Raw genomic sequence first — 14205 nt, 5'->3', positions numbered from 1 at the left:
ATAACCACATTGTTTTCACAGACCTGGGTTTAACTAAAGTGGGTGCTTCTCTGTTAGGAGCTTCTCTCCTCTGAATTCCCAAACCTAAACCATATCATCACCCAGAATGACCAGTGTAGTGGTAAATTGTAACATTATCATTCATCATTTTCTACAGCTCTTACATTAACCATGCTTGTATTTTATCATGCTGTAATGGGTTTTCAAATTAGTAATAAGAATATATGATCTTGAGAGATAATTTGAGCATACAATGCTCCCTGTATTATTTTCATCATGGGTCACTGCATATACGGACACGCAAAGCATATTTATTTACAAAAAACTCACTGATCTGTCAACATTGTTCTGACATTTTCAAGTAACCCTTTGTCAATGTTACCAGTGACAGGAATCACTTTACTTCCAGTCTCTCACGCTGCTGCTGCCTCAATGAACTTCAAAAAGCAAAGAAAGCCAAGGCACCAAAAAAAAAAAAAAAAAAAAAAAAAAAAAATACAGGCTACAGACCAAAAAAAAGAAGAAAGAAAAGAAAAAAAAAAAAAAAAAAAAAGAAAAAAGAAAAAAGAAAAAAAAAAAAAAAAAAGAAGGGGGAGTAGAGCCCCTTTCTGTTGCTTGTGAAATTTTGGGAAAACCCTTTTTATGTACATTCATTTTTGCACCCTAAATAAATGGGTGCAAAAAAACTCTGTAGCTTGTAAAGCTGACCTACCCCTACAGAAGACCCCCTCAACCCTGGTCACCTTGCTTCCTAAAAATTATAACACTTAACTGGATTCTTGTAATTGTTACTTTGGCTGTAGAAACTATTGTTCTAAGATCCCATGGCTGATGGCCACGGCTGCTGATGAGGAGGTTATTTGAGTTCAGATTCTCTGTTCTTCCTCTTCAGCATCTTCATGTGATTATTTGCCTAGCCATTTGTTCATGTGATTGGCTGTTGGATTCTAGACACAGGTTCTGGGTTCTTTTATATGGCTGTGCAGCACAGAAAGATAATGTATAATGGCAATGTTGAGCAAAGGGGCCTGCCATAGTAAATAAAAGGTAGATGAATCAAGGTTAGTTCCAGGTGATTTGTGCAAGAGAAAAAAAAAAACTAGATTTTTCATGGTTAAGGTTATTGACCTCAAGGTCTGCTTATGCAGAGGAGTCACTTTTCTATTCCTCCAAGCCTGCATAGTAGTCAAAAGTACTTACAAAAGTGATGGTATCACCAATGTAAAAATGTGTGTATACAAACAGGACTTATGAGGCATAATATGATTAGCAGCAAGAGACCAGCAAACAGATGCACCCATGAAGAAAAGCTTGTAAGCGCTGTAATGGAATGAGATGGATCCAATGTTAGCTGAAGGTGACAGAAGGCTCAGAGAAGCAGGCATTGTTTATGGCATTATGTCTAGTCTTTTCCAGAGCCATTAATGGTGTTAAAACTGTTCCTCAGACAGCTCTGAAGTGCAATAGGATTGTCTTATGGTGAGGGTCAAAAGTGCAATACATGGGTCGCATCAGCATTAGGATTGCCCTTAAAAGGGTCAATTATATCTGTACGACTATAAAAAGTTATCCATGGCCTTTTTATCCCCCGAGAATAGGTGGAGGAACTGAACAATGCCTACTCCCCCTCCGAACAAGACATGGCTATCCACCTAAACTGACAGGCCAGCCAAGGAGAACATAAATCAAAGAAGCAGCCAAGAGGCCAATGGTAACTCTGGAAGAGCTGTAGAGATTCACAGCGCAGGTGGGAGAATCTGTCCACAGGAAAACGATTAGTGGTGCATTCCACAAATCTGGCAATTATGAAAGAGGGGCAAGAAGAAAGCCATTGTTGAAGAAAGCCATAAGAAATCCTGTTTGCAGTCCAAGACCAAAATGAAACTTTTTGGCCTAAAAGAAAAACGCTATGTATGGTTGAAAACGAACATTGCATATTACCCTGAACACAGCAGCAACAAGTTGTGCTGATGCTTTTCTTCAGCAGGACAGGGAAGCTTGTCAGAGTTGATGGGAAGTTGGATGGAGCAAAATACAGGGCAATCTTAGAATAAAACCTGTTAAGAGTCTGCAAAAGACTTGAGACTGGTGGAGGTTCACCTTTCAGCAGGACAACGACCCTAAACATACAGCCAGAGTTTCAATAGAATGGTTTAGAGCAGTGGTCATTAAACCTGTTCTCATAGCCCACTAACAGGCCAGTTTTGCAAGATAACTGAAATACATGACAGGTGATATCATTTGCTGCTCAGTGATTGCAGTATTCTAGTCTGCATCTCCCTAAGGTAATACATAAAACTTGGCCTGTTAGTGGGCCCTGAAGACAGGGTTGATGACCAATGGTTTAGAGCAGGGATATGCAATTAGCGGACCTCCAGCTGTTGCAGAACTACAAGTTCCATGAGGCATAGCAAGACTCTGACAGCCACAAGCATGACACCCAGGGGCAGAGGCATGATGGGACTTGTAGTTTTGCAACAGCTGGAGGTCCACTAATTGCATATCCCTGGTTTAGAGCAAAGAATATTCATGTTTTAGAAAGTCCAGACCTAAATCCAATTGATGTGAGGTGGAATTAACCAGGCAGAGTACACTGACTCTGGGGGAGAAGAGGAAGAAGAGGAAGAATTCATAGAAGAAAAAGCACCACGCCAACATTTAGAAGTCCACAATGCAGCTTTTCCTTCATTTAAAAGGGAAAGATAAGAAAAATCTAAGGGTTTTAAGGGTTGGGCTAAAGGTTAGATTAGCTAGAGAAAGATACCAGACATAGTATATAAACTGTAGTTAGTCCAAGTTGTGAGGTAGCAGATATCTAAAAAATAAGCTGGGAGCAGACAGAGATAGAGATAGAAGTACAAGCCAAGTCAGACTGGAAACAGATTAGAAATTATAATAGCCACTTGCTATATTATTATACCTGCAAGTTTGAACATCACAGGAAGAATGCAAATAGTGCATGGCTGTGTGCTGATCATTACACAAATCCTCCAGGAAAAAGAAAAAAAAAAGTGACAATTTACTGTGCCCATGCAGGGCAAAATGAGAGGGTCATTTAAAATTATGACCCTCGCCTTACCTTTGCCCCCGTCCCTCCATTCAACTGCCAAAAAAATAAAATGGGTTGTCTGTAAGTTCCAAGATGTCGAAGCTTATATTGGGTTGAGGACTCACTCCCACCCAAGTTACAGTGCTGGGCATTTTACTTTTATTTTGCTCATAAAGAGCACAGTGTGAAGTATGAGTTCCAAAATCAGACATACTGGTTGCTAGATGAGGTGCTAAATAGGAATATACATTCCAGTTTGTCTCAGCATGGTTGATTTTCAGAGCTAGCCTCCACCTTCACAGTCATCTCCCAAAAGACAATATGACAATCACTGGACAGCCCTGATCAGTAAGTGGAAAAAGTGTAGCTCTTTTTCTAGAGGGTCCTTTTTTAAAAAAAAGAGCAAGGTTATATGAAGGAAAACACAAGTAATTTAGGACATGAAAAGAACAGGAAATTGCTAGACCAGACTAGCTGAATATAACATTTTCTTAAATGGTACAAGTTGAAATAAACTGAAATCAATTTTAAATCGGATTACAAATCATTTTGTTTATACAAGTCATAAATACTACTAGAACCACAAATCATATTGTGTATGCAAGTCAAAAATATTCAAAGACATACAGCTATTAGGTGCCTTGAAGTGTTAACGAAAATCACATACCTTTCCCTCTGGCACTGTAATGTTAGCTGCTGGTGAGGACTCAGTAGTTGATGTTGATGGAAACATATGAAAGCTGGCATCTCTTGGTGACCGCACAATTTCATTTTGCCGGTAAAGTCGGTGATGCCTAAGCTTGGACACCCATGCATCAAATGTATCCTGAGATTTTACCTACAGAGAGGAAAATCAACATTCAATAGTTGAACTTAAAATCTACTAGAGGGTAGCTATAGCAAGCCTGCTTACAGCATCTCAGGCTGGATAAGGGGGAGATCAAACAATCACTCAAACCAAAATGAAGAAACATTATAGGTAGAGTACTGTTTTACTGTAGGGACCACTGAAATTAAAAAAGGCACACAAATAGTTTATTATATGTAAGCCAAGTCCTAAACCCTTTCTCTTTTTTTGCTGTGCAAAAGCCGGGATGGAGGTACCTCTGATTCCTACTTCAGAGGCCTCATCTAAAGTCCCAAACTCTTCTTTTTTATTATATGTAAGCTATAGCTTTTTAAATAAAAGTGCAATTTTGCTGTGCAAAGTATAATTGATAGCAACCAGACTTGACCTTCAGTTTATAGCAGTCAGAACAGTAAAAGTTAATTGCCAATTGGTTGCTATGAGTTTCGACAGTCTTCATTTTTGCCACAATAAATTGTAACACTGAAGAAAACCTATTCAGCGTTTTTTTTTAAAATTAAGATACAAATCAGAGCTCTAACAGATGAACAAAAGCCACAAAAGTAGGTAAAACAAGAAAACAGGATGGGGTCAACTGAGAGAGAAAATATATTCTATTATTCTACATAATAAAGAAATAAAGAGCAGAGAATAAATATATGCCCAACAACCTAACCTTAAGATGGTAGATGTTCTCCTCTGTGTCCAGGTCTATCCTCCGTGCCTTCTTCTTTATGGACATGACAGACAAGCCAACATCAATACTTCCGTGCAGTTTTCCTTTCTGAGTCTACAGGAAAATCATAAAACCCAATAGGCAAAGTAATATATTATGAAATTAACATAAAAGCCCACCAAATGTGCTTCATTTAGACCCATCAATTATATGGCTGAGATAAAATCACTTCTCAATGTTAAGAGAAAAGCCAAGTGCAGAAAATTAGACCCCAACACTAGTATACTTACATCGATGGGCGATTTTGAATATTTCAATATTCCATTTTCTAGGACAAAAAATCTCTGTAATAAAAATAAAAAATCTTCTTTGTAGACGCCATACCATAAACACATTTACACATTTACATCAGTATATCCTTAAACTTTATGGGCAAACCACTTTTGACAGCTTGTTATACCACATCTAGTGATGGACGAAGACTACAGAAATTATAAACATTCGAGTGTTAGGATCCATTTTGGGGCAAATGGTCTTTTCAGATTATTAACACTTTTGATTATATTTCAGAAAAACTTAGTGAAGCCTTAAGTCATATAAATCATTGTTGTGAGCACAAACAACAAGCTGTATTTAATTTACATGTAGACAACACTGAAAATAAGCACAGTAGTAGTCAGTCCACAATAGCGGTTTTGCACCTGCTGAAAGAGCACAACACATTCAGCCTCTGATGAGTGTTTAAGAAACGAATCTCCGTCTAAGTACTGACTGCTATAGCCACATTGATGTTGTATGCCTGCGACTCAAAGATAACCTAAAGCAAAGTCCTTCCAGGCAGAAGTCAACATGCTGACTGACAAGTATATAAACCATACTGATCACATCAGCAGCACAAGAACTTAGTTCAGAATTCCCTTTAGTATTAAATTCAGTTCTTGCCTGTCTAAATTTTCACTGGTGTACAAACTCTAGATGTAGCATCTACACTTTTATCTTTGTGTGCTCTTTTGAATCGTTAGAGGGATTTCAAGAATAAAAGGATTTTATGGTGTTTTTGAAGACTATAGTCAAACTCTTTTTCATCCCATGACAAAACTTACTTTGTGCCAGCCTTTCAATGGCCATTTTCTCTTCTTTAGCATAAATCCTTCATGTTTTTCTGGTTTTTGCACACTGGTCTGTCCTATCTTTAGTCCTTCTATGATTTCCCAACTATCTCCTTCCTGTGAAAGTAAAATAAAATAGTATTGATGCAATACAATGAGACATTTTTTAGCCATGCCACCAATCTACCCTACCATTACATCAAAAATGCAGCTACCAACAATCCAGCCCCCAGAAGGTACAGTATACAAACATATGAAAAGTAACAAACTTAAAAGTATATGTCAAGTGGGAAAATGTTTTGATTTTGAGCAGGGAAGGATGAGAATCTCAAGAAAGTTCTCTAACCCCACTTTACCCTAAAAAAACAAAAAACAAACAGGAGGCGCTCTAACCCCTTCCCACTCAACCTTAAGAAAAATAATTTTGGCTTGACATACACATAAATGGATAAATTGTGTCTTAAAGCAAGCAGTGGTGCTGTCTCTTAAGCTAGTCTGTAGAAATCCAGGAATACCTGGTCTTCATTCAAATATATGGACAGACATATATGCATAGAGTAAAGATGAACTAGAACCCCTATTCAAGGTTTTTTGGCTGTCTGTGTCATGGATGAGTAGATTTACCTAATTTCTGTGTCCATAGTCACCAAGGCAGTGATGGGAAGTCCAAAATGTTACCAGAACAAGACGTGAAGGGTAATTCTCCAAATGCGGACACCTGTTCAAGGGGCAAGGGTCTAAGAGGGGAATTCCTCCTAGTTTGGGAAGTTTAGCTAGTCTGGCCATGACAAAGGATTTCTGGATCTCTGCATTCAATCCACAATTACATCAAAAGTGCTGCTACCAACAATCAAGCCCTCAGAAGGAGCAGTATACAAACCTGTGTAAAGTAAGAAACTTAAGGCCATCCAAAAGTGGAAGCTAAGCTTGTTTGCTTCCTCCCTTCTCCAGTGCCATTTGGCACCTTTTGGGGGAGGGGGGGGGCAGGTACCTGTTTTTGACAGGTACCCATCCCCACTTCTGGGAGACCTGGCTGCGGTGAGGTCCCCTGGACATTCAGCCACCCTCCTCCTCCTTCTGCCAATTAGAAAGCCCAGAGTGCTTCGTGCATGCATAGTAGGGAACCAGCTCTGAAGCCGAAAGGCTTCACTGCCTGTTTCCCTTACAATGAATGGCAGCGGCCAACCAACCAGTGAAGCTCTAACCCTTTCCCACTTTACCACAAGAAAAAACTTTTGGCTTGACATACACATAAATGGACACATTGTTTCTTAAAGCAAGGAGGGTTGCTATCTCTTTAGTTAGTCTGTAGCGATACGGGAGTCCCTTGTCATTGTATGAAACATTTGTGAAAAAACACTGTTGGAATTTTTTTTTTACCCGGACCATAATGAAAAAAATATGTACAAACCCCACTATACACTTTATTAAAGTATACATATAGACATACAAGAATAGAGTAGAGATTACAAAAACACCTTATCAAGGTTTTATTACCGTCTGTGTCCTGCCTGAGTAGATTTGCCTGGTTTGTACTGGTGTCCTTTGTCACCAAGGCAGAGATGGGAAGCCCTAAATTTTACAGTTATCACCAGAACAAGAGGTTAAGCTTAATTCTTCTAATGTGGACACCTGTTCAAGGAGAAAGTGTCTAAGAGGGGAATTCAACCTATTTTGGGAAGATCTCTCTGGCACTCCGTTGCTTAGTGCCACAAACTTACTAAACAGAATGTAGCACAATTAGCAAGATCCTCTCTCTTTCAAGTTACTACCCCAGGGTAAAATCTGGCTCAGTTCCCAGATTCTCATTCCCTAAACTTTACTCTGATAAATTATTTATCTTTTACACTTTATTCTACAGTTTATGAATACACATTCCACCCATTAGAGGTGATAAATTCATAATTTCACCACAAATTAGTTTACTAAATTAGAGAAAGTTGAAGTTCATTATGATTAGGTATTATTCTAAGCTAATAATTGCTGTTCATTATGAACAGAGTTAATAAAGAGTATGATGAAAATTTTAGGTGTATTTACAGTTGTGGCAAAAAAAAAAAAAAAAAAAAAAAAAAGTCTGCCAAATCCTTGGGAAATTTACTTTTTTTAACTTCAAAATTGCAATCTGCTCTTCATCAAAGCAATGTCTGAATGTTTATATAAGAAATATCTGAATGTTTAATAAATATTTTAAACAATCAAGGTCAATGATGAAGAAACAATGTGAAGAAAAAAAAAATGCAAAGAAAAAAAAAATGTGAAGAAAAACAATGTTAGCCCCTACATTTTAAAGTTAAAGCCGAACTCAAGACTTATAAAAAGACAGAAATGCATTAAAGTTTTTATTAACATCAATCAATGCATTTGTTTTTAAACTGCAAGTAGTGAAAGTATCTCAATGCGACTTGGTATCCACCTTGTTCAATCCTCTGTGCAGCAGAATGAGGATGGGAGAAGCAGCACAAGGAGTCAATAAAGTGCTCATATACCAACAAAGGACACAGAAAGGAGGACAGAGCAGAGCGACCGAGATTAATGTAGATTAACTCATTAGCCTGTTTTTTCCTTTTACGGTCCAGTTAAAGGGTTCAACAATTGCTAGTTAACTGTGCAGAAGAAAAAAAAATTCAGGTCTCCAACCTTGGTAGAGAGGACTGCAATGTGCAATGTGTATAAATCTCAAGAATGAATTGAAGAAATACAAATCCATTGGCAGGTAAATCAGCTCCTCTAGATGCATTTCATCTGTGCATTTATCTATTTGCCCACAGTTCAGCTTTAATGGAACATTATTGGAAATAACCTCAGCACAGCATTTTCTTATCAGACCAACAAAGCAATTGAAGTGGAACTAGACTGAGGCAATGTTATCATTCAAATGACTCAAGATAAGTAAGGCGGCATTCAGCAGCTGCTTTTTATTGAGTCCCACTTTGCCAATTATTTAACAGCAATGTGCAACTGCAAGGCAGCGACCATATTAGTGGATCTCAGGATGGCTCATCCTTTTCCTATACTCAAACACCCGATGGCACAGAGGCAGAATCGGGCGGGATTTGATTTTGAAGTCCAAACAGGCACCTGTAAGAGTTAAATGAAGGATGTCTTAATACCCTAATCAGGGATATTTTGTAATAGGACAGGGTCAGAGTTACCTTTATTCTTCAGGACATGGTTTTCAACAGCCATGCTGTTAAAGCCAGTGACTGCGAAGTAGAATAATGGACCTTGTGCCAGTAAGTCTGGTCTATTTTGGAGAAGCCAAGGTTCATCCACCAGGAGTCTGAACATGTCTGTTAACCACATTCTTCCTTTTGGGACAATTTAATGCAATAGGTATTCCTGAAACCCTTTCAACCACTTTCTTGCACAGTAGTTGAAAGAGAATAGTTTTTTGTTTTCATTTTGAAAGCCTCTTAATGATCATAGGGGCTTGTTTTGGCTGTGAAGACTCTAGTGCTGCTAGGCAATGACTAGTTTGCACTATGTTGATCAGTGTTTCACCAGTGGAGAGCATTTTCTGAGAAGTTATACCCTGTGGCTCAAAATGCAAAGGTTTATAGAATCTTCTCTGCAGCTTCTGCTTGCCTATTTGCCTCCATTTCATTCCCAGATTGGGAGGTTCCAACTTTATTTATGAACAGAGTCAGGGGAGAATGAAGAAGTGCAGTGTTGGTAACCAAAGGTTCTAGGGGTGCTGAAAGTTTTCTGAAGAATTCAGACCTGGTGCCAGAAAATTATTTTGTCAGATAGGCCACACGATGTGCACCTGAGAGACAGCTAGTGTCAGAGGGGGGGGGGGGGGTGTTCTAATAGGACAAGAAAACAGTTGTCACCTTGCGCAGTGTTCCGAGTTTCCTATAGGCTGCAAAATCTGTTATTTGGCCCTTTTTGTCCGGCTCCCTTGCGGTTGTGATCCACCATTGCTTAAGTGAGAGGATCCCCGGTGGGGTACTCTCAGAATGGGATGCAGATGGAATGGGGTTTTGCATATCTAGAATTCAGGAGCTGCGATAACCCAGGTGCTGACCATGTTGTTGCTGTGTCTCTGCAGCAGAAGGCAATTAGAAGTACAGCAAACACGCTGTGTGCATTTTCAGTGGATACAGCAGCGGCAGAAGTGTGTTAGCCAAGAGGCACGTCTACAGCTATGTCAAACTACTGAGATTAGGACTCCAGATGGGATGAAAAACCCACCACTTTTAAATTTATGTAGGCACTGCACAAAAAAATTAATAATTTGATACAATTACAGCTGGGAATAACAGCAAATAACTAGGAATAACACTTTCTAGGTATATGTACTGTATGCTAAGCACTATAGTTGTCCATTAATAGCCAGGACCCAAAATACAGGGAACCCCTAACTTACCTGCAGTACTATCTCCGTAGGAGCCACTGGTAAAAAACAGCCAGCCACACAGCATTTCTGGCATTCTTCCTCTGGCTCAGTCTAAGGGTTTCTTTTAGGGTCTATATTAGAACAGTAACTTGGAAAGGGATGGGGGGCATAGGATACCCCAGAACTGCAGAACTTGAGGACTGCTAGGCATCTGGCTACTCTGTACAATAATGCATGCTGTATTGCGCAGCCTCTGGCTGCACTGTCTTGGCATCTTCACACAACTCCTGGCTGTACTGGGCAAACTTCTAAGCAGTATTGTACACTCCAGGCTGTTTTGCATAATGCATGGCTGCACTGCACTTGCTTGTGGGGTTAGACCACCCCACTGTTACTTTGCATATATAGCAGGATCAGTTACTCCCAGAATGGCTGGGCTTCCTCCCACCAACTCCCTTCCGACTATGCTCAGTCTCTAGACACAGCTCTGTTTTGCTGGGACATCAATGTCTTCAAAGGCTCCACTGGCTTCATCTCAGTCTCTCTGCCCTGGGGGCAGAGCCCCTAAACAAAGGCCTCCTCCTAAAGAACTGGGCCAGGCCTCAGATTATTTATGGGCTCTCCCTCCACTTTCTGGGCTCACCTCCCCAGGGATTGGCTGGAGTCCCATAAATATTTAGTTTTTAGAAGTCTCATGAAATCAGGAGGGAGTGTACCAGAATAGCAGCCTGTGAGACCGTTCTAATTAACCCTTGCTCAATTATTACAGAAGAGATTCAATTAACCTTGCAGCCTACCCTGAACTAGGAGGGTGCTACATTCCTCATCCATATAGCTGGGCATGTTAGAGGTACAAGCTTCACCCATGGGTTTTCAGGGTCTGGGAACCAAAGAATAGGACCACTGATCATGCTTTGAACTACAGATATTCTACTATGTGCCCTGGTTACCGCCTAACACAGGATCCAGTGCTTGAAGCAAACATTACAGGTAATCCCCACACCCACATGGTGGGGTCTGGGTATGGTGCCCAAGGCCTATCACCTAGGGGTAAAAAAAAAAAAAATGGAGGGTGCACTGACCTTGTGTATTACCAATGGTAAATTTAAATAAAAGTTATAACAATATTTATGTTCACAAACAAGCGTGTAAAAAAGGCTCATCAATTGGTAAAACTATGTGTAATTGCTTAGGCTCTGCGGAAAAGGGTACGCCCTTGAAGCGCGTCAGGTATTTGGGATGTCATCTGATCCCTCCGACATCAGGTCCGGGTTACAGGTGCCCAGAGGCGTAGTCTCACCAATTGAAAAGCCTCTTTTACATGCTCATTTGTGAGTATAAATATTGTTGTTATAACTCTTATTAAAATTTACCATTGGTAAGGCACAAGGTTGGTGCGCCTTTCTTTTTTTGTTCCAGTTTAAAGAATACCCATTGTTCTGAGGAGGGCAGCAAGACTGCAGGCACTGTCTAAATTCAAATGATTGCTGGCACCACATGGATAACAAAACAATAATAATCTTCTCGCTTGGGTGTTTAGTCTATGTATAACACCTAGGGGTACCATTGTCAGAAAAAAACACAAATGTTTCCAGGGGAAAAGAGGTCCATCACCCAAAACTAGAAAAAAACTGAAGTCTCACAAAGTGGGTGGGGTTTTATATCCGCGTGCATGAAGGAAAGTCCTAACAAAGTTTTTGCCAGTGTCCAATCACCTGATAGTAGCCTGCATCTAACCCATTATCTATGAATACAAGCCTTGTGTCCTGTACTATACAAGATAAGTATATTTACTGTATCTACAGTGGCTATAAAAAGTCTACACACCCCTGTTAAAATGTCAGGTTTCTGTGATGTAAAAAAAATTAGACAAAGACAAATCATTTCAGAACGTCTTCCACCTTTAATGTGACCAATAAACTGCAAAACTCATTTGAAAAACAAACTGAAATCTTTTAGGGGGTATAAATAAAATAAATGTGGTTGCATACATGTGCACACCCTCTTATAACTGGGGATGTAGCGGTATTCAGAGTTAAGCAATCACATTCAAAGTAACGTTAAATAGGGGTCAGTACACACCTGCTATTTAAAAGTGCCTCTGATTAATCCCAAATAAAGTTCAGCTGTTCTAGTAGGTCTTTCCTGACATTTTCTTAGTCATATTCTACAGCAAAAGCATCAGAGGGAACTCATTTTTAAAAAGGTATCAGTCAGGAGAAGGCTACAAAAGAATTTACAAGGCATTAGATATACCATGGAACACAGTGAAGTCATCAAGTGACTTCATACACCACAGTGAAGTCATACAAGAACTGGATGTTCCTCCAAAACTGATGAAAAGACAACTGGTCAGGGAGGCTGCCAAGAGGCCTACAGCAACATTAAAGGAGCTGCAGGAATATTTGGCAAGTACTGGCTGTGTGGTACATATGACAACAATCTTTCGTATTCTTCATGTCTGGGCTATGGGGTACAGTGGCAAGACGGAAGCCTTTTCTTACAAAGAAAAAACATCCAAGCCCGGCTAAATTCTGTAAAAACACATCTGAAGTTTCCCAAAAGCATGTGGGAAAATGTGTTATGGTCTAATTAAACCAAGGTTTAACTTTTTGGCTATAATTTCAAAAGATACGTTTGGTGCAAAAACAACACTGCACATCACCAAAAGAACGCCACACCCACAATGAAGCATGGCGGTGGCAGCATTATGCTTTGGAGCTGTTTTTCTTCAACTAAAACAGGGGCCTTAGTCAAGGTAGAGCAGGGGTGTCCAAACTTTTTTCAAAGAGGGCCAGATTTGATGAAGTGAACATGGGTGAGACCATTTTGCCTGACATTCTTTGAACCAATAAAATTTGGTCTAAGTGTGTCCGTCCGAGCACCAATACACTGCCCAAAAATAATTCTCTTGCCTTTGTCGTGCTCGTTCTCGACACACAGACAAATGCTCTGCTCTTTAGGGGTACCGTTAATTCTTAATTGTACCCCACACATTGGAAAATGTGGGGTGCTTTTGGTGCAGTGCAATTAAAAAAAAAAAAAGCTTGGGGACTGCTTTCCCTGCATTTTTGTGGGTAGGGAAGCCCATTGAAATGAATGGGCTGCCCTACACGCAGCACGCAGCCACACAGACACAGATGTGAGCCAAGGGCTTGTTCACATGTTTGGTTGGAGGGGCAGTAAAACCACATGGTTAAGCTGTTTTTACCACCCCCAACTTCTCCCCCTTTAGCTGCAGAGGGAGCAGCTGGGGGTGTACACATGCTGTGGCTGCAGCTGGAGGTATACCCAGGGTGAATGGGCCTGCACTTCAACTACCCCGCAACTGTGTGGATTGCACAGTTGCGGTATAGTGATGCTGCATTTACGGGCTTAAAACAGGTGGTGAGGAGGCAACATAATGCCTCTTTACCACCTTTCAAATGCCTCTGAAAAGTGATCTGTGTATGGATTGCTTTTCAGAGGAGCAGCAGTCCTGGCTGCTATCACACTCAAGCCCTACAAAAGCAGTTCTGATGGTACAAGAATGGGGGGGGGGGGGGGGGGGAGGGGTCCGGATTGAAAGTAACACACACAGACACATGCACACACACGCATATAGACATACATACAGACACAAGCATATACATACATGCACACATACATACACGCACACACAGATACACACATGAATAAAGCCCTTTTAAGACTAATCTAGCTTCTAGCACAGCACTGTACCTTTCCAGCTTCCTCATTCAGCCGGGTACTGCACTGTAGGGGGGAGCAGAGAGCACAGCACACTCCTCTGCACTTTACTTTCACTTTTTAAGCTGACAGTGCTTCTCACAGTACCGGGATAGGGCTCATCTGACAGCCCTGATCCCGTGGCACACTGAATGAGATAGCCAGCCGGGCCGTTCAAAACTGGACCGTGATTGGCCCACGGGCTGGACTTTGTATATTCCTGAGGTAGAGGGAATTTTGAACAGTTCCGAATATTGGCACAAAACCTTTAGGCTTCTGCTAGAAATATGAACATTTAGAGCAGGCAGGGCTGGACTGGGACAAAAATTTGGCCCTGGACTTCATCCAGACTGGTCCACTTTAATTTTGTAAACACGCGAAAAACAGTATATAAACTGTACGCAATTGTGCAAAAAAGCCCCCAGAGAGCCCCCTTTACATCAGAGTCCCCAGAGA

At 40.5% G+C, this 14205-nt stretch overlaps 1 protein-coding gene across 7 annotated transcripts in view; it reads right to left on the bottom strand.

Moving 5' to 3' along the window:
• OSBPL6 (oxysterol binding protein like 6) overlaps positions 1-14205 on the bottom strand; it is a 329956-nt gene that overhangs the window by 136810 nt on the left and 178941 nt on the right. For all 7 annotated transcript variants that reach the window (XM_077448099.1, XM_077448095.1, XM_077448094.1 and 4 more), the window contains 4 exons: positions 5676-5798; positions 4863-4916; positions 4573-4686; positions 3717-3887 (listed from right to left, as the gene is read on the bottom strand). In XM_077448099.1, the coding sequence (XP_077304225.1) occupies positions 3717-3887; positions 4573-4686; positions 4863-4916; positions 5676-5798 (462 nt within the window). The remainder of the gene's footprint in view (positions 1-3716; positions 3888-4572; positions 4687-4862; positions 4917-5675; positions 5799-14205) is intronic.

This window comes from Lithobates pipiens, unplaced genomic scaffold (assembly GCF_037356315.1).
Source record: "Lithobates pipiens isolate NorthernLeopardFrog02 unplaced genomic scaffold, aLitPip1_a1.2 Scaffold_22, whole genome shotgun sequence".
In the NCBI taxonomy this organism is placed as follows: Eukaryota; Metazoa; Chordata; class Amphibia; order Anura; family Ranidae; genus Lithobates; species Lithobates pipiens.
The sequence above is the reverse complement of the archived record's forward strand: the minus strand, read 5'-3'. Positions and strand labels throughout refer to the sequence as shown.